We start from the raw sequence: 25718 nt of genomic DNA, 5'->3' as shown, positions 1-25718 counted from the left end.
CCAAAGTATATAAATATGTATGTATGCTCCAGACGATGCAAAAAGAACCCAAGAAGGAAAGGAACCGCTGCACCAGCCGCAGCCGAGGTTAGTAATATTTAATCGACAAGATGACAAATTGTGCAACATTTGTAAAGTGCAGGACAATTTCAGAAAAAATAACTGAAGCTAAAAATGAACAAGCCCAAGCGAAAGCCAGAGAATAATCCAACAGGAATAATTACAAAATCAAGGTAGGTTTATACTTCTTCCACGCAGAAGAGCAATTGTGAAGGAATCGCTGGACCAGCCGCTGCTTCAGCCGTCGCCTCAACTGTCAATAGGCAGGGGCTCATTCCCAAGTTGTCGGTACCGGAAAAAAGAAAAAGAACTGAAACGTTTCGTTCTGTGCGTTACATCACTTTTTTCACCAACACGCTCATTTCAGCAGCCAATTTCTCAGAGCAGATAAGGCATGAGGTATGTGGTTGATCAAAATACAAAAGGAGGCATGTGGTTGATCAAGAAACAGAAGGAGCATGCATTATACCACTTCTTTCAACAACACGCCCATTTGAGCAGCCACATTCGTCAGTGCCCATCCAGCACGAGGCATGTGGTTGACCAAAAGACAAAATGAGGCATGTGGTTGATCAAGAAACAGGGAATTGGGCATGCATCTCACTAGTTTTGACAATTAAGTAGTGTGACCGTGAAATTATCGATGAAATATACCGCCAGGGCCTCGAAAATATACCGCAATATACTTTTTCTTTTTCAAAATATGCCGTAGAAATATACCGTGGAAATAACATTTATTTATTTAAATAATTATTTAAATAAAAACGTATTAAAATCATATTTTCCTTAATTGGTAATTAATTCTTTCGTTTCTTCTTAGTTAATATAATACAAAGCATTGTTTTTCCGTATAAACCTACACTATTCATTATCAAGTCTTCCAAACAGCAACTCTTTATCCGGTTCAAAATGTTCACATCCATGTTTTTCTCGAAGATTTTGTCTTACATATAATAAATTTGCTACATTTGTGTTTTTGAATCTGTTTCTAATATTCGTTTTTTTGGATTTACCGCAGAGAATATTCTCTCACACGAAGCATTTGATACTGGCAAAATGAGCATTGCTTGAGCTAGTTTTGAAATATTGTCATACTTGAAACAGTTATTATAATCTTTAATGTTAATCAATTCATGCCAGAAAATGCCAGGACTTTTGCATTTATTTATTAAATCGAATAGACTCTCATCATTTTTTAAGAGGATAAATTCGTTGTGGGTCCGTTGAGCATCTTTAATAAGGTCAGGAAATCTCTGGTATAGGTTATGTAAATCCGTAAAGTTGTGCAGTAAGTTGTGTAAGTTTTCTGGGTTAAGGAACGAAAGAATTTTGAAAACCTTTTCGTTGAAAGGCAACCGTTTCTTTAGTTGGGTACATAGCTCGATCAAAAAAGACTGGGCTCGTTGAAGAAATTAATGTTATTCAGTTCTATCCAATTTCGAAAGCTCGAGGCTAACTTTAACGCCTAAATTCATATTTTGTAAATCTACGAAATTAAAGCCGTAATTATGTAAATTTTTTTCAACTCCCCATTTGTAACTAATGCATTTGCATTTTCATATTTTTCGAAATATATTTTAACACTTTAAATCCTTCAAATATTCTCTTAAATATTTGGCTATTCTGCTAATGTTATGTTATTGGTATGTAGAAAATGTGTAGTAGTAAAGTCATAAGGTCATAAGGAATACAATCTAATAAAACGGAGTATTTAAAATGGGCAAAATTGATTCTCCAAACGGATTAAATTATTCTTTCAGTGTTAAAAGTATTTGCAAGCTAGTAATATCAAATATAACATCAAAATCGAGGAATATTATTTAAGCCTGCGGTGTTTTTACGGTATATTTTTAAAATGAGAAGGTATATTTTGGTATATTTTTGTGGGTCCCACGGTATATTTTATCGACAATTCCGCTGTCACACTGATTTCATGGTTTTTTATAAATGATTTAAGTTGGCACTAATTCCAAACGCATACAAAAAGTGTAAGTCGTAGCCAGTTGGCTTAAGAAAAGTGTAAGGCTTAAGTTACATGATCCAAACAGTCAAATGCAGTAGAAAATGAATGCCGAAATGGCTCAAGAAAATTGCCGACGCGACAACGATACCTGCAAACACACACACGCGCACACATGCTCCAATATATATGTACATGTATATGCAAGGGACGCACACGTATACAAATTGCTTGCAAATGGCGGATGCGTTCCCAACAAAAAAGAAAACTGCATTTAAGTGTGAAAAGTAAAAATTGTTGACGTTGCAAGTGCGAACAGAAACAACGGTATCGCATCAAATAAGAGTTGAAGAATATTCGAGTGTGCGGCAAATGGTGTTGGGGTCTCTGTGTTAGTGCAGTGCAAGGTGTTGTGTTTGTGTGTCGTGTCGGACAGGCGGAGACAGTTGCGACGGCGGCAGCGACGCCCTTTTGTCTTCCTTCCACTCGTGACAGACACAAAGCGGGCCACTCGGGCTCTTGCAGAAACCACAAATTTATTGGTGTGCAATTATTCTTATTATCAGTGGCGTTTGCCAATTAGATGCCTAATTAGAGGAAAATATCTTAATACGATGAATGGCATACTTTCACTTGTGTGCCCCGATTGCGATTTAATTATGAGCCAAAGGGACAGCTGACACAAAGAAAACCAGCAGCCTGCAGCCGCCAGCGAGCTGAATTTATTTGTTTGATTTGCCAAAAACTTGTGCGCCGCCGTCTGGGCTGCTCCGCTGCGCCATGCCCTTGCCCCCTTCTGCGTGCACTAGTATTCCCGTTAGAGATTTTTATCAAAAAAATCAAGAAATGAACATAATTGATGTCTGTCCTCTTTAGTCGTGTTGTCTTTGCTCGCAAAATGTACACACTGTTGGCAGCCTTTTGCTGACCTCACCACACACACACATGCACGCATTCTCTGGCCCCAGCTTATCAAGAGCAACGGAAAGTGTGAGAGGGAGAGAGTAGCCTGCAGTCGGATAAATAATAAATGCACATCGGGTCGTTTCATTCACGTTCAATTGGCGATAAGGCCTTCGGGGAACTGTTATTCTAGGAAAACCCAATTGATAATCGGACTTACAGTATTGAAAAGTCACTTGTCTACGTCAGCAATCAATAATCATTAACGGACATCATATTCAATTAGCTTATTTATAGCCGTGAGACACACACAAACAGAGGCGCACATTTGTGAGTCACAGCTCTAGAAAATACTCCCAATTTGGGGCAACCTTCCTTCTCTGGACCCAAATGGCGTTGAATATCTTTTTTTGGCTGACCTACCAATCGAATACCAAAACTACAAACGAACTTGACGCTCCCACGCAAGAAGACAAAATCTCCCACAGGCAACGCGACTCTCTTTCCCTGCGGAAGGCAAAAAAATTGCTTGCATGTTGCATAAATATCATAAAAGAAGAGTGCAGGAAGGAGAGCTTTCTAAAATTAAAACACTTGAGCCGCTTGCCGGTCGTGTCGCTTGTTCGCTGAAAATAGTAGAGGCGAAAATGCATTTATGAATAAATAAAAGAAAATAATGAATGCGTGTTGGCCGTGTGAGAGAGAGTGAGCGAGAACGAGTGCGGAGCACTTGCACCGTTCAATAGTGTTGTCCCGATGAAGACAACTATAAATGGCTGCATTCATGTCAAAATATGAAAAACAACAGAATATTCCTTAAAAACAAGTAAATCCAATTCGAATAAGTTAAGTTTCCCTACAATTTCTTATTGGCAAATATTAAATTTTTCTTCAGATTTCTTCTTCCATTGCGTGGTCTCTAGAAATCTGACTTGGCGTGGAAACAAAAGCTAAAATGGCTGCACTGACTAACGGAAAGACAGAGAAATTCCATGTGTTTTCGTGTTGTTGCTGTCAACTAATTGAACATTGGGGCGAGTGAGAGAAAAAAGAACACAGAGAATTAGGCCAACTGTGTGCAGTTGGATGCCAGTTTGTAACCAGGGCGAGCAGCAAGTACATACATATACATATGTATGTTGCATGCTGCCAGACCGTAATACATAATTATTTATAGGATGGTCATAATGATAATTGGCAGCCAAAGATTTCGACTTTCACACACACACACACACACACACACACACTCGAACACTAATACACGATCACACATTCCGTAGCGTTGCTCTTCCGGTTGATGACCTTTACCGGCGTTTTTATTGTATTTTTTTTTCATTCGCTTATGTATTTGTATGCCTCTTCTTACGTTGTGTCTGTGTATGCTCTGCTGGAGCGTTACTCCCAGCAGAAATACTGGTCCGGGGAGAGACTTGTCAGTGAAGTCTCTCCCACTTGTCATCGATTTACTGTTCGAATCGAAGCTGTTCTCATAGTTTCATCAAATATTAATTTGGGTTTATTGGAGTACAAATAAGACAATATTTGAACAAGAAAAGGTCTCTGGGCGTCCTCCCCCTCTCCATAAACGAACAACTGATGGCATCAGCAAATAAGCAAACAAAATATGTGTTTAACATTCTCAAATTGTTACTGTAGAAGTCTTAAACAATTTTACCGACTCAACAAAGTTGGGGTGTTTCTCTAGAAATATGTATTAATCTTTCATGGGGCTTTCATTTTTCCTATTCAGTACTTTTATCTAAGATGTACATTCATACATATGTATGTACATACATACGTACATATGTATATTCATTCACATGGACAAGTTTGACTGTAAAAAAATTCCGGAACACTGTCAGAAACTTGAGAGAGTCGGAGCGTCCGTGCGGTTATCACTGAAGTTGGTGCTGTGCTGCTGCCGGCAGATATTCAGAGAGCAACAACCTTGAATTGAAATTTTTGCAATTTGTGAATTCCATTCCACCGCTGCCAGTGAAATTTCAAGTTCTAACTGTGGGCAGAGAGAGCCATTGAGCGAGAGAGAGTGGGAACCACTTCTTCACGGTGAGTTGGCATACCAGACTCAGACTCTCTCCCAGAGTCAGAGAGAGAGAGAGAGAGATCGCAAAGCTTGGTTTCGCTGCTGATGCTGACGTTACCTTCTGTCAGAGGCTCTTGGGTCTTCGCTTAAAGATTTCAGATTTATAAAATTATTTTGCGATTTCCGTTCCAACGATTTGCATACGTGTGCGTCAAAGCCTTAACACTTGGAGTGTGGAGAAGAGGTGCGTTGGCTGTGTGGGAATATCTAACGATTTTTGCTTCTCTTTTTGTTTTTTTAATGTGTGGGAGAGCATCTGCGTCAACACCTTCAGGTCTTTTTGTGCAAATTTAACTTTCTTTCAAGGCTAGAGAGCAGCTGCGAGTTGTTTGTTATTCGATTTGTAAGCAAATTTGCAGGTTTTTGTTTTCTTGTTTCTTGGAATAAATTTCGCTGGCTGTGGATCTGTGAATCGATAATTGAATCTCTACCACCAACATTCAGAAATTGCGCATGAAAATATACCGCAAGAGAGTGTACTTTGTTATTCCGCATGTGTATGAATTTACAGTTATAGAATAGGATATGATAGAGCCCAGCCCTGTGACTGCTGCTGCAGTGTGCATTCGTTTATCTCTCAGCACTGATATAATACAATGACAAATGTTCAACAAAGAGCAGTTATATTAATAAACGTCAAACAAACAGTGAGAAATGCAATAACAACAAAAAGAGTTGCTCATCATAAAGTGTACGTGTACTATGGTACCATTCACCGGCCGGTAAACTGATAAGCACGTAACCGTACTATTTATTGTTGTACATACACACATCCACGAGCACACTCACAGGCACACACATGTACACGCATGTGGCTTACACCAATACAGAGGCGCGCAGTAATTGCTATTGGGTGTAAATGTCGTTGATCTTTCGTTTAATGTGAAATTTTTTGGACAATTGTTTGTGGTGAACGATCAGATCCCACTAATTGCAAACGTACACGTCATCAGACACAGCAACAGCAGCAGCAGACAAAAAAATTGCTGATAATGAAGCAGGAACTAAAGGCTAAAGGCTGTTTTGCTGTTTTAGTTTCTTTTTGATAGGAATACGTTCTGGCAGTGCAAATTTCCCCTATTATAACACTCGCAACTCTCTTTTGCAGTAACCTACACGTAAAGGAGATCCCTGAGAAGAACCCCAACGCAGCTGCATCAAGGCAAGATATGCAAATATGGATTTCCACATACTGATCGTCATTGGTTGTGTGATCAGCGCCTCCCTGCTCTCCTTTCTGTTCATCAATAAGATATTCAGGCGCAAGACCTTCGAGGAGGTTGTCGCCGAGAAGCGCGCCCTCAGCGCCAATCTGTATAAGGCCGGCGGCGGTGCAGCGGCCAGCAAGAAGCCCAAGAAGAAGGAACTGAAGCGCGAGAAGAAACAGAGACAGAGGGAGCAGCAGCGGGATGTCAGCCACGACCCCGAGGAGGACTACTCCGATGGCCAGCAGTCCGAGGAGCAAGGTTCGGTAGAGGAGGAGCCCGGCTTGTCCAAGCAGCATGTGGAATTCGAGCCCGATGCAGAGATCATGAACGAGCAGCGTAGGTCGAGCAATGCGGCCGAAAAGGAGAACGTTCCTCTGGGCAAGAAGAGCAAGAAGGAGAAGCGGAATGCGGGCAAGGGCGGAGCCGCAGCAGCAGCAGCCGCTCCTGTCGCTGGCATTTTGGTCAATAAAAATGAACCGGTGGCCGTCAAGCCGCTCACTGCAGAGGAGACTCCCACGCTGAACAGCTTCGAGGTTCGTGCACCCAAGGATGTCGTCGAATTGAAGAAGCAGGAGCAGAAGGAACGCAAAGAGGACAACAACAACAAGCAGCAGGCACAGAAGAAGAACGGATCCGGCAACGTGGCCAAGAAGGAGAAGCCACAAGTCACAGCAGGTGTACCACCCACTGCCACTGCTGCTGACCAGGAGCCACCGTCCGTGCCCAAGCAGATACTGAAGCAGCAGCAACAGCAGAACGGCTCGCCCAAGACCCAGAACAACCAAGTGAACAACAAGACCAAACAGCAACATCAGCAGCAGCAGCAGCAGCAGCACAAGAAGCAAAAGGAGTCGCTGACGGCCAAGGAACTGGCACAGGCATTGGAGAAACTGGCCGAGCATCAGAACCAGACGATTGGTGTGTCCGCCCTCATGAATGTTTTCTCCCGGGCCGAGTTGAACCGTTCCGAGATTCAGATTTTGATCGATTATCTGCTAAACAAGCAGCAGGATATGCCCGCCTCCCATGCCGAGTGGTCGGATGATATTTGCCAGAAGTTGAAGCGCCAGCTGGAGGAGAAGGAGAAGCTGCTCGCCGAGGAGCAGGAGGCCTCCATTGGCATTCAGGCCAAGCTGCGCGAACTGCGCCAAGAGGTCAACACGGAGCGCGCCCAGATGCATGGACGCATTCAGGCCTACAACGATAAGCTGCAGGGCAAGGAGCAGGAGTTGTCTGCCGTGAACCAGGAGTTGTCCAGTCTCAATGATAAGTTGACCCTCGAACGCCAGCAGTTCCAGGTATGTCCACATCACTATCCCAGCCACCCCCCTAGACCATGCTCATATATATTTTTTCCAACCCATTTTAGACCTTGCTGAGGGAAAAGCAGGCCAGTTCGCAGGACTTGCTGCCACAGTTGCAGCGCCTGCAGCAGGATTTGGCACACAAGGAGAAGTGCCTGGCCGATATGACCGCCTTCGTGGGCGCCGAGACGCAGCAGAAGAACGAGTTGATCCAGCAGCAGGCCCAGCAGCTGCTGGCCCTCGAGCAGCAACGCGACGAGCTGGAGGCGCGCCAAAACAACAGCATCTTTGAGCTGGAGCAACGCAAGCACCTGGACGCTGAGAATGGCGAGCTTAAGGTGGAGCTGCGCAATCTCCACAATGCGCTTGAATCGGCCAAGGCCGATCTGGCTCACGCCCAGTCGGAGCTGACGCATGTGCGGGGTGGCGAGCTGCAGGAACTGCGCCAGCAGGCGGCCACATTGGAGGCCAACAATCAGACACTCAACCAGCAGCTCAGTCAGGCCACCAGCAGCGCAGTGCAGGCGACGGCCGCCCAATCGGAGCAGGCCCAGGTCCAGTCCGATGCCCTGGCCAAGAAGCACCAAGAGCTGAGTGCTCTGAGGGCACAGTACGGCTCGCTGACCGAGGCCCAGGACAAGCAGCAGGCACAAACCAGCAGCCTGCAATCGCAGGTGCAGGAGCTGCAACAACGCGCCGAGCAGTTGGTGGCAAGGGAGAAGCAGCTGCAGCAGGAGCTGCAGGAACAGCGCGAGAAGAATAATGTGAGTTAGAGTCGAGCTCCTCCTTGTTGGATTCATTTTGCGTTCGCTGTCCAATCCTATGTCTTCCCATCCCATCCCGTTTTGTGTGCTGTTTGCAAACCTTTTTAACTAATTGCCACACGTATTTGTGTTTCGTCAGGACGTGCGTATGAAAAATTGGAAGTTGATTGAAGCGTTGCAAAATGCCGAAGCAACAGCAACCGCAACCGCAAAGACGAAAACAAATACCAAGCAATCCTTAGGCGTAAGTGCATGCACAGATCCAGTCCAGTCTAGTCCCACTTCCCTTTTCTTTCCTTCTTTTTCTTGGACACGCATTGGGCTTTGGCTAAACTTGACTTCTCTTTGCATTTGCAGCAACAAGAGAAGGATCTGCAACAGCAGCAGAAGGAGCTGCAGCTGCAACAGCAAAAGTCCGTGGCGGCTGCTGCCAATGGGGCAAGCGCCTCCGCGAAGAGCGAACAGCAGCGCATACGCGATCTTTACCAGCGTCTCTATCCAGATGCGGTGAAAGCGCAAGCGGCCACGGCACTGCAAGCCTCCTTCGATCAGTGGCTGGAGCAGGTTCTGGCCACACACATCAAGCAGCAGCAGCTGGAGCTGGAGAGGAGGGCTGTCCAGAACAGTAGTAATAAGTCCACACAATCAAACAATAGTAGCAGTAGCAACCACAATAGTAGCAGCACCAGCAGCAGCATCCACAACAATATTAGTAGCAATAATAGTAGTTCGAATAGCAAATCCTCCTCCTCCTCCGCCGCCGCCTCCAACGCTGAGCAGCAGCAGCTACAGCAACAGCAGCTGGAGCTGCACAAACAGAACCTGCAGCTGCGGGAAACGAACGATAAGCTCACGCAGCTGGTCACCAAAACGGTAAGCCCTGGATAAATGTACCAACTAAAATTTCCTAATTCATATTTGGCAATGCAGACCAACACGTTGATGGACTTGGAGGAGCGTGCACGGGAGCAGGATGAGCATTGGCGTGGCATTGTTAACCAGAAGGAGCAGCAGATTACCAAGCTGCAACAGCATGTCTCAAATGGAGAGCAGGTAAGGTAGCAGGGCTCTTTATTATTCCACATGGAAACCTGAAAAATTACTCTAATTGCAGGACATTTAATGTCGCTGAGGAGGCAGGAGAAGAAGCCCTACAACGACGATAAATGACAAGCAACCACACACGAGTTTGTCCAAACTTCCATAACAACAACAACAACAAACAGCAACAGCAAACAACAAAATTCTAACAATTCTCTTGAGTTGAAAGCGAGGAGCCAACCCCCCAACACACACAGCAAGCATTAAATGAATGAAAGAACTAAGTACGGGAATGCTTTAAGAACTTATCTACAGCAAAGAAACAAAGCAAAAGTAAAATATAAAAAAAAACAAAAACGACTCTTGTGCAATGTTAAAGGAGATGTAAAACAAAAGAAGAGAAACAAAGGAAATCTTAGCCCTCCCACACAACAACAAAAATCCATTGCTGCTGCTGCCCCACCCCAAAGTGGGAAATTAACTAATTAATTACTATTATTATGATTATTTAACCAGAAAGGCCGTATGCGTATGCGAATATTATTTGTGTTGAACTTGCATTTAAAACAAACAACAAAAAACGCGCTATAAACAATTGTATATGTATATGTATCTTATGTTTAAGCAAATGAATTTACACAAACAACAAAACTACTTAAAAGGCAATTCTATACAAGAAATAAACCAATTATATACAACTTATAATTAAACACTAAATTTATGTATCTATGTGTACGAACATGATGTAATAATGATGTATGATGTATGTTTTTCCATGTTTTTTGTTCAGTTTTAAATTTAATTGAATTGTGCAGCAAAAAAGTATTGAAAACCCGCAGCAGCATGTGGTTGGTCCACCCCACAAAAAACAGCAAAACATTTAATTAAGACGTAAACTATTTTTATATAAAAAAACACACACACACATAAAAAAGAGAACACCTTAATTCATAAGTGAAACGCTAAAAATGGTAAATGCTAGCTAATTAGCGACACAATTCAAACAAATTGTCAAAAAGTAAAATTGTTGAATGCAAAAAAAAACAAAAAAGGAAACGTATTTAAGGAGCAGAAGTAGAAGAAGGAAATCCTACACGCCCCCCTCCCCAAGAAAACGAATGAGCTATAGCCTGCATTATAAAGATTTATGATGTATAACTTATGGTAAATGAGAATTAAATACATACACACATATGAGAAAAATAATTATAACCACGCGAATGGAGGACAATACTTTTATAGGGAATGGATGATGGCATGGCTACTTTTTGGTGGTGTTGTTGCTGGTGGCTTGGCTGCCAATTTGTAGATTTTGCAGTGGAATGGCCATGTGGAAGGGATACTGCAGCAGTTGGCTGCAGGATGGACGCATCTTGGGATTCAGCTGCAGGCACTTTTTGAGCATCTACAAAGAAGATTGGAATATAAAGATAAGAGTCCATAGACACAGCTACAGCCATGGGACTTCAACTTACATGTACCAGCATGGCTGGATAGTAAAAAGGAATGTCTGGATACTCAATATTTGTGCCCGGATTGGCAATGGCATTCATTTTGGCACAAATATTTCGTATATGACCAAATGGCGTCTTTTGATAGAGCAGCAGATACAGTATGCAGCCCAGCGACCACACATCCGACTTGGTGGAGATCTTAATCTTGGGCTGATTGCCACCGCGCATGGGACTGTTGCCCGTTGAAATGTCGGTGAGCGCCTCGGGACTGATGTAGTTGAAAGTGCCCGCCTGAGAGAACTTGATGATGCTCGTCGAGTCCACCGAAATATTGCTGGCGATGCCAAAGTCAATCAGCTTCAGACGGCCATTGACCATCAGGAAATTGGCCGGCTTCAGGTCCGAGTGGATTACACCATGCTGATGGATGTAGTTGACAGCCTGCAGCATCTGGTAGAGAATACTCATCAGGCTGTAGGACGGCAGATTGGTGGTGTAGCTCTGCAGGATCTTGTTCAGGTCACAGTCGCCCTTCTCCATAACCATGTACAGCTTGGACTCCTCCCGCAGCAGTTGACTGTGGAAAGCGAAATTAGTTTATGACTTAAAAGCTCTCGGAGATCGCGCAACTCACTAATCGTACAGTGCCACAACGCATACGTTGCCCTGCAGCTTCTCCAGCAGCTTGGTCTCATTCAGATAGCCCTGCACCACAGACGGATCGGCCTGCAGGTCCACCACCTTCAGTGCAAACTCACCGCCAGAGTCGGGACGACGCGCAAGGTAAACGGAACTGGAGCCGCCGCAGCCCAGCTTCTGTCCTATCACGTATTCGTGATTCTTGATCTTCAGTATGTTCGAGGACTTGCTGGAGGTGGAGGGCGGCACTGGCCCAGGCACAGGTACTGGTACAGGTTTGACCACTTCCTTGGGTTTCACTGGCTCAATTTTCGGCGGAGGTGGCTGTGGCGGCACCATCACTTCCTTTTCTGCCTCATGGAATGCATTGTCCAAAGACTTCTTTGACTTGCCATTGATGGGCTCTGCTTTGGGCTGCTGCACCTCCGGCTTTGGCGGCGGAATGTCGGGACTCTCGCTGATGGTGTCGCACAGGGAGAAGCTGTCGCAGTTAAAAGGCGCCCCACGGCCCACGGTCATGGGCGTCTGGAAGAGCACCTTCTGCGAGCGAAACTCATTGGATACGACCGCGCTGCGGGACTTGGCAGCCTGCGTGGAGCCGCGAACTCTCACCAGTGGCGTTATAAAGTCCACCTCGGGCTTTGCATTAGACTTGGCCACAAGCGTGGATCCATTGCGCAGGGGAGTCTCGTTATCGAAGAGCTTACGCCGTTCCGAGATGGTTTGCAGCGTAGAAGGTGGCGGTTTTTTGATGGCCTGCGGTTCTGGCTCAACCGCCGGAGAGTTCTGATTGGTGCTGCAGTTGATGCCCATGTTTCCGAAGCGGCCCAGGAAAGACAAATTCGAATCGGATTGCTTGAGTGCGCCAGCCGTGGGGGGCATACTGCTGCTGCCGCCTCCGCTCACTGGCAGCTCGTGCGTGGGACTCAGCACAAAGGAGTCGTTGAGAATGGCGCAGTTGAGATTGTGATCGTTCTTGTTGTTATCCTCCTCCTCATCGCTATCCGAGTCCATCATGGTCATCTCCGAGACGCGTCGTGGCCTGAAAAATAAACCAAATTCAAGATGCGATATTTTTGGATGGGTCAATGGAACATACTGCACTTCACCGGCTGCCCTATTGGGCACCGGAATGTTTTCCTTATTGCCAGCATTGGTGCCGATGCCGATGGCTGATCCCCGACCGAAAGCAGCTGGCCGGTGGTTGTTTGCAGCTGTCGTATGGGATCGGTGCGGCTTGAGAGGCGTATTGTAGTCATCGTCCGTGTCCGAGTCAATACCAAGAGCCAGCAAGTCCTTAATGCGGCGCGGCACAGGTGTAGTCATTTATTATTAAGTTTTTAATTGTTGTTAAATCGAATTTCAAAGAAGCCATAAATGTAGGGCTGATGCGCAACTGTTATCGTTATCGATCGTGGTATGCGCCAAAATCAAAAGAATTTCATGTGCAATGGGTGAGATGCATTTCTTGAATCAAGAAACAAAACTAGCTCCAATCATTGCTTTAATTCTAGTTAGTAACTATTTATTTTTACTGCATTTTTTTATGTGATGCTGTTTGCTGTGATTGCTGTGATGCGTGACAAAACAAACCAAGTGGCATCACTGATACTAGTCGATAAGCACCAATCGACTATTTTCGCAGAGTTGGCAGCACCACACAAGCGGACAAACAGGGTCACTATTTAAGGTATGTTACTTTTCGGAATATTTTAACCACGAAAATTAGTGTTCAGTGTATGTTTGTGGTAGATCGGTATACAATGGTATATTTAATCTTTTAAAACAATTTGTTTCTATTGGCTTCTTGTTCGCTATGTTAACATATTCGTCTTTCGTTTATAGATTGATTCGTTTGTCGAGGAAATATGTTTAACTTCCAAAGTCAGAAGAGCCAAATGAACGTTATAGCTCCTGCTTCAGAACACTACCTACCGTTACGTTTTCTGATGAGACTGAAGACTGAAGAGAGTCGTGAGACAAAATTTGATTTAATTTAAAATGGTTGTGAACATTTCCAACGCAAAAACAATTTCTTTTCCTTAACACAAAGGAAATGGAAGGGATGACGATAGTGAATAGGGTAAATATGAAGGAAAATAATGTTTTGTCTTTTAAGGTCTACTGAGAAAGGAAAGAAAATATCTCTTCAACAAAGAAGTAATATGATTTTGATACGTTTTTATTTAAATAAATACATTTTATTTTCACGGTATATTTTACGGTATATTTTGAAAATGAAAAAGTATATTTCGGTATATTTTCGAGGACCGACGGTATATTTTATCGATAATTTTGCGGTCACACTGATGCAATCGCTGTTGCGATTAAAACAAAAAAAAAAAAACAAAACAAAGCGACAAATAATATTTTGAAATTACTCATATTAGAAAAGCAAAACTAAGACCCAAAATGGACTCCGAAGCAACAGGCGCCGCCGTCCCGACAGGCGTGATACCACCACACATACACGATACGGACCAACTGCTGGATCCCGTGCTCTTCTCGAACGACAATGGCACCTTCAAGCTGAAAACGGTGCCCGCATTTAGGTGAGGATCAAAGGGTGTCAAAGCGGGGCTGGGGGCCTGCTGCCGGCAACAATGAATCACTTCGCACTGCGGGAAAGGGTGCAAATTTCGATGATATGGATGAGTGCAACGCAATTAACGCACACCAATGTGAATCTACTCCACAGCATACACTTGCTTATCTCTTCGGTTATTTCGTGTGTGGGCATCGGCCTGGCGGCTCTCTGGCCTGCGGAACGACGCTGCGACGCCTACTTTATAATGCTCTACTTGCGCGCCACCTTCTGGGTCATCACATATGTGAGGATTTGACTTCAAGCGTCTGGCCACGACCTGCCTCAATGCATAAATTTGCTCTGCTTTCAGCTCTTTGATCACTTCGTGAAGATTCAACATGATAATCTACGGCTGAGCGGCTACCATGATTTTCATCGCGAGACGAACATGCAAAAGGGCATACCACTGCAGGTGGTTTCCCTGTGGAACTCCATGCTGCTGGCTGTCCAAGCCATGATCCATCATTGCTATGGCGAGAGCTTTTGGGAGCACTGTGCCGCCGGCTGGCTGTCGCCCGTCAGCTATGTGACGGCATTCACTGTGGCCGAGAATGTGGTGCTGGCCATTTCCCATGGCTGCTATATTGGTGAGTGAAATGTTCTTCCTGGAGACATTTTTAAAAATTCTGAATCTCTTTGCCATGCAGACAAGGTGAGAAAATTCAACAAGGCCAATCTGGCGCCAGATGTCCTACGTGGCACCGATCAAGTGGGCGGCTCCTTGGGTCTGATGCAGCCCGGCGGCGACACAGCCGAGCTGCTGGAGAAGCAAGCGGATCTCATTGCCTATCTGCGGGATCATTCGCACAAGCTCAACCTAAAGCTGCACCAAATGCAGACAAATGTGCGGCCTGTGCGCACCCCTCAGATTCCTTAAGCAATACCCAAACAAAGGACAAATTTATACACTTCATATTATTACGTATTTACCATACATATATTCGTTTTATTGGCGCTTTTCCTTTTATTCTATTACTCTCGGTTCAAGACAGACATATTACGCCCAATTTGTAAATACAAAAAGAACAAAAAAGTATGTTGATATCCATTCGCAGATGGAAGAGAAATATCAGTATGATTGTAAATTTATATACAAACAAGTGCGCGAGTGTGATTGTTATTAAAATTAAATTTAATCTATGTATATGTATAATTTTATTGTTGTCCGGAATTTAGCATTTCGGGTGGTACTTCGAGCACCTCCAACGAGTTATCCTTCGACGATGTCACAATCTGTAAATGCAAAAGGAAAGTAATTTAAAATACAAGCTCCTTAAGCACAAAATCTAGGATTTGTTAGACTTACACTATCACCCGCTATGGCCAGGGCCAGCACCAAGCGTCCAGCGCCCTCGAACCGACCCACCTGGCTGCCCTTGTGCTTGTCCAGGACGTAAATGAAGCCATCGTAGCAGCCAATCAGCAAATATCTGTCCCTGAAGCTGACCATGGAGACGGCACCATTGCCGCAGCTCAACTTGGTGACCAGATTTCCACTCTAAACGTAACACGAAAAAAAATACAATTCAATTTGGATTTTTCGAGGCGAGGAGGATTATTCTTACAGCAAACTCGAACTTGTAGATCTCGTTCTTCTGCGTGCCGCAGTAGATGTGTCCGTCATTGAGTAGCAGCGAGTAAACGTTCAGTCCGTCGGGCACACCCAGGCGACGCAACAACTGTCCTGTGGCCGCATCGTGCAAATATACAAAGTTTCCCTTGCAGCCGAGTATGATGATCTTCCTGTGGCCCTCCTTGGTGGCTTTGACAGCAATAATGGACTGGCCCGTGGAGAGGAGCGGCGACTCAATCATCTTGTTGGTCTGCAATTAGAAGAAAATATTTGTTAAGTTAAATAAAAGAAAAAAATTGGACCGGAAGTCCATCCTTGTTGGAGATGCGGGGCATCGATCCCCGTACCTCTCACATGCTAAGCGAGCGCTCTACCATCTGAGCTACATCCCCGTTGTGGATAAAGCTTATTTATTGGCCTCTAAAAGGGTTTACATGCTTTGAATTTGGGCCAAAAGTTCGTTGCTACCGAACTCATTGATATTCCTAAAGTGCATTGTCATGAGAAACACGCAGACGATCCAACAACATAACGAAATGGTCACAAAAAGCACTGTGAGTTTTGTATCTTTTATAAATAAACAGTTGCTATACATTGTACATACAAACATATTTCGTTGGCATAAGCTATTTATAAACTATTTATATTTAAATATACACATGTAGGTGTAGGTATACCATAGTATTTAAAGATTAGATTTCACCTTCTTATCTAAATGGTATAGATATATTTTAATTACTTTAGATTGCACTGTAAATGGAAACCCCCAAAATACTCGTAGTTGCTTTCTATTGTATTGTATTGTATTCTTGTAATATTATTCTGATACCCCAAAGAAATATACAAATAGTACAGCTGAGGGAAATATTTAAAAACTCCTTACAAAAAATTGAACCGTCTGTTTGTAGCAAGTAATTTCATCTAAAAATCTTCATTTATGTTCGAACCATAAATGTTTCGTGCAAAAAGGCAATCAAAGTAGGCCTGCTAAACACACTTATTCGACGCTTTTCAATCTATAAAACCAGTCAGTTTTATTTCCTTTTCAGACCCTGTGTTCAGTCGTCATAGTTCAACAAAATTTGATTGCTCAGAAAAAAACTTCGTTCCGAAAATCGGCGCTAGTCAGGTTTGTGATTTAACTGTCATAATTGAAGATTTATAAATACAAAAATTTCTTTATATAGAAAGAACTATCATGAGCAATCTGTACAAAGATTTAAAAGCTGAATGGGGCAAACGGGCCCCTAATCTGCTGCGCTGTGGTGAGCTTTTGGGCCTATTCAAGCTGGAGATGGTCAAGGGAGCATTCCTGATGCCCCGTGAGGCGCTAAACTCAAACCCCAAGCAAAAGGATCAGCTGGTTAGGTCACGCGACGTGCTGGAGATTGCAGTGGAGCACAGCATCACCGTCAAGGACTACGCCGCCTTTGAGCGGTACATGGCCCAGCTGAACATGTACTACTACGACTACGACAAGTTCCTGGAACCCTCCAAGGAGATGCACAAGATGATTGGCCTGAGCCTGCTCTACATGCTGGCCACCAATCGCATTGCCGACTTCCACATTGCACTGGAGCGACTGCCGTCGGACCTGCTGCTGCAGAACAGCTTCATCATGCCCGTGCTGGCCCTCGAGAACTACTTCATGGAGGGTCGCTACAACAAAATACTGCAGGCCAAGAAGTCCATGCCCTCGGAGATCTATGGCACCTTCATGGACATGCTGGTGAACACGGCCCGCGAGGAGATTGCCTCCTGCATCGAGAAGGCCTACCTGAAGATGTCCCCCAAGCAGGCGGCACAGCGTCTGGGCCTCAAAGTGGGCGGCAAGGAGCTGCTGGAGTTGGTCAAGCGCCGCCACTGGACCGTGGATGCTGAGGGGAACTACGACTATGCCTCGCTGAACACCAAACCCAAGGAAGAGATTCCATCCAACGAGATAGCCATACAGAACCTATCCTATGCCACTGAGCTGGAGAAAATTGTTTGATTTCTCTGCTCTTTAATCTACACAACTCTTTGACAACATTATCTAGAATAAACGCAGTATTTGTTTTTCAAATCAATTTTACAGACGTTTATGTCGGACTAATGTCAGAAATTATATTTTAATGTCCACTAAACTTGTGTTTATAATTAGAATTATATTTATTTCATTGCATTTTAATGTATGCCATTTATACAATAGTACTAACAATATTTTATCCCCTGAAATATCACAGAACCAAAGCATGTTCAAGAAAATGCGAAAAACCTGTACCTGTCGACCGAAATTGCAATGGAGAACGTTAACCAAACAACAGGCAGTGTCTCAAACATTGATAAATGGCTGTCCCAAGCTGCTATAAAACAACAGTGGAAGAACAGCAGAACGAGAAAGTGTAGAAGACACAGAGCGAGAGGGAGACAGTGCATTTTTATGTACAGTTGTGTCTTGAAGCTGTAGCACAAAAAAAAACACCAATAAAATGCTTGCAGTGGGAGTGGCAGGAGCAGCAGCAGCAGCATGTTGTTTATTTAGTGGTTGCAAGCAGCGCTGCACGCAGACCCGTGTCCTTGCCACACCCACCCAACTATATGCATGTACACAGGCATGCCAATGCAACCGAACAACAATAGAAATACCCAAAACACTCACACTGGCACTTCAAAACGAGCAAAAGAGTTACCCAGAGTCACTGAGCACATAACGGGGCACAAACAACGGCAAGCAACCCAACCAACCCGATTTGGCGGAGCGCAGCCAATGAGAGAACGGCACATTCACACACACACACACAGAGACAGACAAGCGTCATATTCCAGAAAACACACAACACAACAAAACAGGGAACCAACCAAACCAGCAAGAAAGCCCACGCCACAACAACAACAGCCACACACACAGCCACAGAAATAGCAACAGGCACGAAGACAATTCCAATTGCAGCGCCTTGGAAGGCTGCAGCGACGGGAGAGAAAGAGCGAGAGCGCAGCCCAGAGCGTCAGAGAGAAAGCTCCTACTGTGCGAGAGAGCGAAAGCAACAGCTTGGTGGAGGGAGTCAGCCTCTCTTTTTGGGGCTTCTTGTACTTTATTTAAAATTGTTTTGAGTAAATAGCATATAAACATTTTATTTGCTGCTGCCAAAAACTAACGAATGGCAAAAGCATGAGGAGGCGACTGCTACACGCTATATGCAACTAACGGTAAACTGCAGCGCAGCACAGAGCAAGGCATGCGCATTGGGAGAAGGGGTACTACGGACCGACCACCAGCCGAAGAACATCCAAAAAGACCTCTTCGTGTGCCAGAAGGAGAGCGAGATGAGAAGCCAGTGAGAGTAAGAGAGAGCTGCCTGCTGCATTTTGGGTGAGTATGAGTGCTGTGCCGGCAAAATATACCGTTAACTAAACAGGCACACATAAAAACTTAAATAAACAACAATAGAGAGCGAGAGAGAGAGAGGGAACAGAGCAGTAGATGGAGAGCGAGAGCGATGGTGCTAGCATAACTGAGAGTGAGTGAGAGAAACAGTTGCTGCTGCCACTGCATGTGGGCTGCACCTTGCTGTTGTTTGTTGCAACACTAACCCCCAGCCCTGACTGGTATATAGCCAACGAAGCAGGAGGTCCGCTTTGGAGCCAACTATGTACAGTTGTCGTCTCGGCCAAACAACGTGCAGCAAACACTGACACAATAAAACACAAAACACAAGTCAAAGCTAAATATCAAGCAATAGCAGCAAGAGGCTGGCCAAAAAACTGCAATCCCAGCAACAGCAACGCCCTCTAGTATGTGCCTGAATATGTTACTATGTGGGGCGTGGCATCTTTGTATATTTACCAAATAACTAACGACCCTATACTGCACCTAGAATATTCAGATGGCCTACCAACTACTATAAAGCTGGGAGTACAGTTGCCTCCATCGTTTCCTTCGTATTTACAATTACAGTTACAGCCTTCTCCTCATGCACGATTGTTATAAATACACTTGCCTCCTCATCCTCCTGCACCTCTGCTATAAGTACAGTTGCCTCCTTTGACGTTCTAGTTAAAAGTACAGTTGCGCCTCCTTCTGCGTTATAGTTACAAGTACCATTGGCTCCTAAGTACATCCACCTCGTTAGCTGGGAGTACCTTTGCCTACTTCTGCACTACTTCTAGTTACAAGTACACTTTCCTGCTCCTTCTTATCTGCTCCTCAGCTTAAGTACAGTTGCCTCCCTCTTCCAAAAGTACAGTTGTGCACGAAGCGGAAGAAAAAACTGTAGCATAATTTCGGGTTCGGGCATGAGTTATCAGCACGTCGCAGCCATAAATCGAATTTCTGCCAGAATTAAGACTTATAGCTCTCTCTCTACCATCAGCATGAAATATTCTAATGAAGTATCGCAAACTCCCTTTCTACGCTTTTCACTCCATACTATCCAATTTGTAAAATTCGCGTGAGCCAAACGCGAGGGAAAAAAAATAAATTCGATTTGATTTCCATTGTCTAGACGTTCGCTCGTTCGCTTTTGGCCCTCAGTAAAGGCTCATTGCCAATTCGTTAAGTTCTGTTGTTGTTGCTTGGTCGGTGTTTGGGCAAGGTGTGGACGGCTCTTTTCCCGAGAGTGTGGAGATGCTGGTTGTGCTTTTTTTGTTGGCACGATTTGCCAGTCGCTGTTCAATATTTTAATTGAAATTTTTCAAGTGTTTGTTTGACAGATAAATATTTAATGAGCCCAACATTAATTAAATAGAGAATCTACATCACTGCGAGAAGATTGATTGACCTTCTCCACATGCAGGGCTGGGATGTTGAATTGGAAAATCGGCAGTCTAGCAACTAAACAGTTACCTTATTTTAAATTTGATTGAAGAACTTACCACCACATTGTAGACAAAGATGTGTCCCCAGCGACTGCCAATGAATGCCGCATCCCAAGCAATATCAATCGATTGCAATGGCTCCTTGACATACACCGTTTGCTGTACGCTCTCCAGATTCTGCAAAGATTAAACAGAACATTCGATTGATTATTCCTATATCAAGCATAGAGCGTAGAGAACTTACCTCCAGTGAGGATTTCTTGAGGAAGCCGTCCAACGATGTTGTATACAGAAATGACTCCTGCTCGCACAGATGCATGTTGGTAATGGCTTCGCCGTGTTTGGGTATCTGACGCTCCAGTTTGTGGTTGTGCAGGTTGAAGATGTAGATGTCCCCATCCTCGGCAGCGGCTAATATGTAATTCTTATAGATGCGTATCTGGGTGATCGGACTGACGACCAAGTGCAGGCGGCCCTTGCGTATAAAACCCAAGTCCGCGTCCAGATTCCCATTGGACTGTACCGAATGATTTCGCAGAGGCAAGGACAAGGGCGTGGGTGGTGCCGGTGGAGCCTTGAGAATACTTCGTGGCAGTTCGTACGGCATGTTGTAGATCGGTTCTGGCGGCGGCGGTGGTGGTGGCAGTGGTGGTATAATAGCCAACGGCTGCTGGGAAGGATTCGATCCCGATACTGTACTGGTAATTGGTTTGCTCTGACGCGACTGCTTCGGCTTGGATGTCGGGTTGAGAGTGGGTTCCGCCGAACGTTTGTTGTGGCTGGCACCATTTTCGGTGATGAAGGGACGCTGCACTTGCACTTCCATTAAATTGCAGAAATCCATGGGTTCCTCTTTGATCACCGGCTCAATTATCGGCAAGGGCATTTCCGGGGAGTTCTCTTTGGATTTTTCAGTCTGCTCCTTGGCTGCCATCTCCAGCTTCAGCTGCGCCACTAGTATATCCGAATTGTCGTTCCTCTTGGCTGTTCGACGATTGATTATGGCCCTACGTTTGGGCAAATACTTGACCACCACAGCGCGACGGAAGCGACCCTTAGGCTTGGCCTTGCTTTTGGTAAAACTCTCCCCTAAAACTGCTTCCTGACCCTCTGCTGTCGGGGGCGGCGAGTTTGTGGGTGGTAGAGTACCCAACATCACAGATGTTGCTGTGGTAGGCCCATGCTTCCTGCTGATCGCTGAATTGATCAGCAGAAACTTGCGGCTTTGCAGCTCCAGGCTGTGCATTTCCAAATCGGATTTCTCCTTTTGGAACTTCATGATCATTTCGTCGAGAAAGCTGCGTCGATTCTGATTCTCCAAGAGTCGGCGATCGATATCGATCAGATTTTGGGCCACCATGTCAACCAAAAGTCCCATGGGTTCACTTGGTTCGGACAGGCCATAGCCGCCTGGCGAGAGTCGCGACATTGTGGAATCCAGAAAGGGTATTCCCGGTGCAAAAACGCCAAATGGTTGGTTAATTCCACGTGGTGGCAATGCTGGTGGACTTTGGCGTGGTGGCAATACTGGTGGACTCTGAAGCAGTGGCAAGGCTGGTGGGCTCTCACGTGCTAAAGGACTCTGATAAGCAGACAGCGGGGGCGAAATCTGACAAGGACTTTCATTGTGGAGTGGTGCAGCGACTGCAGTTTCCTCCACGACTCTTTGATGTGGCGGCGGCGAAGGTTCTCCTCTTGCAACTTCAGCATTCCCTGTGCCGGCACTCGTCACCATGCTAATCCCATTACTCAGCTTTTGCTCCTCCTGTTCCTTGCGCCGCTGTGCCGCCGCCTGCTGCTTCTGTTGATTAACCACATGGACAATCTGCCGCAGCAGGAACTCAATGCCCAGACGATGGTTTGGCAGCTTGAGATTCTTTTGCACTTTGGCGATTTCCATTTTGCTGATGCTCTGCGAATTATATTCGCTGGATGTCACCACGCACGATATAAAGTGCAGACGAGTGTACTGACTGCCGCAGTGCTGGCTTCTGTATGTCTCGGCCAGCGATTCCTTGAGGTGCGGCAGGATCAACTTTTCGAAACTGTCCACCACGTTGTCGGCATCGCTCTTGAGCTTCTGCCGGTAGCGTCGCTTCGAGGACTCGCTGCTGCATTGGGAACTGGTGGAATCATCACTGGCATCATCATCGTTGGGTTTTGCCACGGGTTTTGGTTTCTGACGCTGCTGGGTTGTCTCCTCATCAGCTTCATCCTCATCCGAGGAGGAGCTGACAACTATTGTGGTATTTATCATCGCTGGTAAAACCATTTCGCAGTCTTTAATCTCCTGTTTGATCGCTATTGTGGGTTCTGGACCTGCAGCCTGTGCTGTGGAGTTCCCTTTGTAGCCAGGCGTCTTTCCTTTAGTCTGTTCTTTTGGTTTGTCTTTCTTGGCCAAGGACTCACTTATTTTTATACGAACTGGCCTCTCGATATTGCTTAGTTTTTTGTTTTGTTTTGGAAACGGCAGCAAAGGACCGCGAGGCGGGAAGCTGCCTTTGGGACGGCCATTATACTGGCGTACTGCCGTCACAGACTTGACTACGTCGGCGGCTTTGAGCCGTGCCATCAGATCCTTGGCACCAGCCATTCTCACTGTTTGGGTGGACTTTTCTTCGGAACACGTTTTACTGCACTCTGTTGGCTTGTCCTGCTCTGGAGGACTACAATTTTGATCTTTATTTGGACTGCACTGAGGACTAGAATTGTCTTTTGGTTCTGAATTATTTTCAATGCACTCCTCGCTCTTAATGTTAGGTTCTGTTTTGATTGTAATATTCTCTAAATTAATTTCCTGCTCTTCTGGCTTTGATATGTCTAGGCCAAAACACTTTTCAATCTCATGCAGCAGACATGTTGGCAATTTGATGGCATCAACGATCTCGTCTGGAACCAGTTCCCTGACCGGACTATCCTTGGGCTTTTCCAATTGAAATTCCTTCAGCTGGCGACGTATCTCCTCGCGCAGTCGTTTGCGCGCCTGGAACTGGAGCGGCTCGTCGTATATCGGGTCACCGTTGTTGATTATGTTCTTGAGACTCTCCTTGTCTAGGCTGGCGAGGTGTTTATCGATGGCACCATAGCCAGTAGATCCGCGATTCTTAGGCGCACTTTTGTGGGCCAAAGGGTTGGCAGGTCTTTCCACACCTGAAGCCTTTTCCGGTGTGGTGGCAGGTTTTTCAGCTGTGGCTGTGGAACCCAGACGGTTCTCCTCGGTGACGGCTTGGATCTCCTGCCTAAGCAGTTCCGCTAAGGGACGTACTTTGATCTGGGGATATGTTTGATAAGACTCAGATTCTGCTGCTGACGGAAGGAACAAACTTGCGGAATTCGTCTAAGAAGCTGTATTGCTTTATGGGAACTTCGCTTTGACTAGCATCACCTCCGGGAGCTCTTTTTTCTTGAACTGACTGGCTAAAAAATGAATTCTCTTTCCAATTGATTGGCTTGGGCAGTAGGTAAGGTCTTTTAGGTTCTTTCAGTTCGCTTAAATTGTAACTCTGATCGATTGTTTTAGTTATGGTAGGCCTGCACCATTTTGTTGAACCATTTTTCCAACCTTTTGTTATTTCTTCTAGTTCTGAAAGAACTTTTTTATTTTCTGGATTTTTATTGGATTCGTTTTGGGTTTCCAGCGGACAGAAATCAGCTTTGAAAGCTTGTTTTGATTCACAATTGTTTTTAGTTGCTTTCGGATGAATCGATTCGAGATATTGATCGAGACATTGATCGAGATTTTTACCTATTTTAGGGCCTCTGTTGTAGCGTTCTCCGCTTGTTTTGCGCTTATAATCGTGTCTGTTAAATCTCTCTCCACTAGAATTATTGTTATATTTATCCGGATAATTGTTGCGCTGCCAGTGGTGGTAGTTTGGAGGACGCCAATAACCATTCGAAGACTACAAAAAAATGTCAGACAATTAGAACCCCAAAAGGGGACTCAATGGTTGCACTTTAACTTACATACTGGCGGAAGGAGGAGTCACTGCAAAGTAAGTAGAAAGAAATAAATATTATTGGTAAGAAATAGTTAGTCCTTGCAACAAACACAACCGCGTGCGTAGAACACACAGAAAGAGCAGCGAAAGCAGCGCGAAAACTTTTACAAACAATAAAGGAATAATTAATGTAATCAGGCAACGTGCTCCAAGTTCTCTCTCTCAACTTTTCGGGCACGTAGAATGAATGGGAGTCGGAATGAAAGAAGGCTTCGCTTTCTGCATTAATTTAACAGATTTAAAATTTATAACCGCGGAACCCCTGACCCCTGACACCCTCGCTGCCCTATCCAACAATTATCCCACCCACCTTTAGAGGGAGTGGAGGGACGGGGCACTGTTTGTGTATGCAAAGGTGCAAATTCCTTCTGGCGTTTGGATTTTTCGCCTTTTGTTTTTTTTCTGCTCTCGGAGAAAAAATCTCGTTAAGAAATGCTAAAATATACGACCACAAATCTCTGCCATTGCCTGCCTTCTTTTTCGTTGTTAATGTCATTTGTAACTTGAACTAATTAAAAATTTAACAGCAAGAAAGTTTCAAAATCTTGGCAGGCAGCAAGAATTTATAAGGCAGGGTTTATGCTTTAGTAGGACGGTTTTTTTTTTAAGTTTCCTACCATTTGAAGACCCCTATCTATTCTGGGAATTAATTACTTCAAAAAATGGTTTTAACACTAATTTTCTTCAATTCAAAACCCTAAATTACATGAGAATCGAGTGTTTATTACAATATTAAATAGTTTTAAATGTATTAACGAATTTAGTCTCATCGATCATCGACTTCCATTATTCATATTCCAAAATGGGATTAAAACTTTACAAATTTCGCTCAATTATTCGCTTCCATCTTCAGTCATACAATGCCAAATTCCTAATTTCTTAAAGAAAACCTCAATTGAAACGAAGACTTCCCCATTGCCAGAGCCGAAGCATCCCAATCTCTCCTATATATTTGTCTTGATATGTTTTGGGCTTTAATTAAAACCAAACAAAACAACACGCTTGTTGTCAACGCCAAGACAGGGAGTAAAACCTGAAAATTACCTCAAGCTGTTGCACAGGAGCAAGGATGCCTCGAACGAAGGAACGAACCCTTCAACCAACCCACTAATTGTTACCACTCGTACCCCCAATGCGAGATTCTGGTCCCGCTCCCGCATTGTTTGTGCTGTTGTTTATCTGAGAAACATTGTGAAAACATGTGGGAAGCGTGGCTGTGCTTAAAAACACATTACAAGTACAAGACAATTAGTTTGTCTCATGTAGCCAGGGAAGTTGCTGTGGATATCCTCAACCCCCCTTTCATGTTCCTCTCCCGACAAA

At 44.6% G+C, this 25718-nt stretch overlaps 5 protein-coding genes, 1 long non-coding RNA gene and 1 other non-coding gene across 9 annotated transcripts in view; 4 read left to right on the top strand and 3 right to left on the bottom strand.

Moving 5' to 3' along the window:
- Positions 1 to 11611, top strand: part of LOC117896388 — a 34678-nt gene extending 23067 nt beyond the window's left edge. The window contains exon 4 of the long non-coding RNA XR_004649027.1: positions 11598 to 11611. This is a non-coding gene — a long non-coding RNA (uncharacterized LOC117896388). The remainder of the gene's footprint in view (positions 1 to 11597) is intronic.
- On the top strand, positions 1954 to 10384 carry LOC117896383 (putative mediator of RNA polymerase II transcription subunit 26). 2 transcript variants are annotated; one of them, XM_034804685.1, is made up of 7 exons: positions 1954 to 2048; positions 6136 to 7533; positions 7605 to 8303; positions 8443 to 8547; positions 8661 to 9176; positions 9234 to 9356; positions 9418 to 10384. In XM_034804685.1, exons 2-7 carry the CDS (start codon positions 6205 to 6207, stop codon positions 9424 to 9426), a joined length of 2781 nt encoding a protein of 926 aa, XP_034660576.1. In that variant the 5' UTR covers positions 1954 to 2048; positions 6136 to 6204; the 3' UTR covers positions 9427 to 10384. The 2 variants fall into 2 exon arrangements, with proteins under 2 accessions (XP_034660576.1, XP_034660578.1); XM_034804687.1 differs by lacking the exon at positions 8443 to 8547.
- Positions 10471 to 12843, bottom strand: LOC117896384 (dual specificity protein kinase TTK). 2 transcript variants are annotated; one of them, XM_034804689.1, is made up of 4 exons: positions 12537 to 12841; positions 11433 to 12479; positions 10820 to 11375; positions 10471 to 10749 (listed from the first exon to the last, which is right to left on the bottom strand). In XM_034804689.1, the coding sequence occupies exons 1-4, from the start codon at positions 12761 to 12763 to the stop codon at positions 10606 to 10608; spliced, it is 1974 nt and encodes a 657-aa protein (XP_034660580.1). In that variant the 5' UTR covers positions 12764 to 12841; the 3' UTR covers positions 10471 to 10605. The 2 variants fall into 2 exon arrangements, with proteins under 2 accessions (XP_034660580.1, XP_034660579.1); XM_034804688.1 differs by having other exon boundaries at positions 11433 to 12843.
- Positions 12844 to 13774: 931 nt separating this feature from the next.
- On the top strand, positions 13775 to 15165 carry LOC117896322 (transmembrane protein 192). Its single transcript, XM_034804553.1, has 4 exons — positions 13775 to 13989; positions 14136 to 14268; positions 14335 to 14611; positions 14672 to 15165. Exons 1-4 carry the CDS (start codon positions 13850 to 13852, stop codon positions 14899 to 14901), a joined length of 780 nt encoding a protein of 259 aa, XP_034660444.1. The 5' UTR covers positions 13775 to 13849; the 3' UTR covers positions 14902 to 15165.
- Positions 15125 to 25555, bottom strand: LOC117898720. Its single transcript, XM_034808337.1, has 6 exons — positions 25523 to 25555; positions 20639 to 23731; positions 20452 to 20571; positions 15590 to 15847; positions 15331 to 15522; positions 15125 to 15257 (listed from the first exon to the last, which is right to left on the bottom strand). The coding sequence occupies exons 1-6, from the start codon at positions 25553 to 25555 to the stop codon at positions 15180 to 15182; spliced, it is 3774 nt and encodes a 1257-aa protein (XP_034664228.1). The 3' UTR covers positions 15125 to 15179.
- Positions 15917 to 15989, bottom strand: Trnaa-agc. Its single transcript has one exon. It is a non-coding gene; the product is annotated as a tRNA-Ala (tRNA).
- Positions 16607 to 17626, top strand: LOC117896320 (26S proteasome non-ATPase regulatory subunit 8). The gene is made up of 2 exons (XM_034804552.1): positions 16607 to 16726; positions 16785 to 17626. The coding sequence occupies exon 2, from the start codon at positions 16796 to 16798 to the stop codon at positions 17588 to 17590; it is 795 nt and encodes a 264-aa protein (XP_034660443.1). The 5' UTR covers positions 16607 to 16726; positions 16785 to 16795; the 3' UTR covers positions 17591 to 17626.
- Positions 25556 to 25718: the final 163 nt, after the last annotated feature.

The sequence above is a fragment of the Drosophila subobscura genome, chromosome O (genome assembly GCF_008121235.1).
Source record: "Drosophila subobscura isolate 14011-0131.10 chromosome O, UCBerk_Dsub_1.0, whole genome shotgun sequence".
Classification (NCBI taxonomy): Eukaryota; Metazoa; Arthropoda; class Insecta; order Diptera; family Drosophilidae; genus Drosophila; species Drosophila subobscura.
This window is presented reverse-complemented; position numbering and strand designations above follow the sequence as displayed.

Coding starts and splice junctions, on each gene's coding strand:
- LOC117896383 (XM_034804685.1), top strand. CDS start 6,205: ATGGATTTCCACATACTGATCGTCATTGGTTGTGTGATCAGCGCCTCC. Junction 7,534..7,604: donor TCGAACGCCAGCAGTTCCAG/GTATGTCCACAT, acceptor AACCCATTTTAG/ACCTTGCTGAGGGAAAAGCA. Junction 8,548..8,660: donor ATACCAAGCAATCCTTAGGC/GTAAGTGCATGC, acceptor TTGCATTTGCAG/CAACAAGAGAAGGATCTGCA.
- LOC117896384 (XM_034804688.1), bottom strand. CDS start 12,763: ATGACTACACCTGTGCCGCGCCGCATTAAGGACTTGCTGGCTCTTGGT. Junction 11,376..11,432: donor GTTGTGGCACTGTACGATTA/GTGAGTTGCGCG, acceptor CGCTTTCCACAG/TCAACTGCTGCGGGAGGAGT. Junction 10,750..10,819: donor ATCCAGCCATGCTGGTACAT/GTAAGTTGAAGT, acceptor TCTTCTTTGTAG/ATGCTCAAAAAGTGCCTGCA.
- LOC117896322 (XM_034804553.1), top strand. CDS start 13,850: ATGGACTCCGAAGCAACAGGCGCCGCCGTCCCGACAGGCGTGATACCA. Junction 13,990..14,135: donor AAAACGGTGCCCGCATTTAG/GTGAGGATCAAA, acceptor TCTACTCCACAG/CATACACTTGCTTATCTCTT. Junction 14,269..14,334: donor CCTTCTGGGTCATCACATAT/GTGAGGATTTGA, acceptor CTCTGCTTTCAG/CTCTTTGATCACTTCGTGAA.
- LOC117896320 (XM_034804552.1), top strand. CDS start 16,796: ATGAGCAATCTGTACAAAGATTTAAAAGCTGAATGGGGCAAACGGGCC.
- LOC117898720 (XM_034808337.1), bottom strand. CDS start 25,555: ATGCGGGAGCGGGACCAGAATCTCGCATTGGGG. Junction 20,572..20,638: donor TCAAGAAATCCTCACTGGAG/GTAAGTTCTCTA, acceptor TAATCTTTGCAG/AATCTGGAGAGCGTACAGCA. Junction 15,523..15,589: donor TCTACAAGTTCGAGTTTGCT/GTAAGAATAATC, acceptor TGTTACGTTTAG/AGTGGAAATCTGGTCACCAA.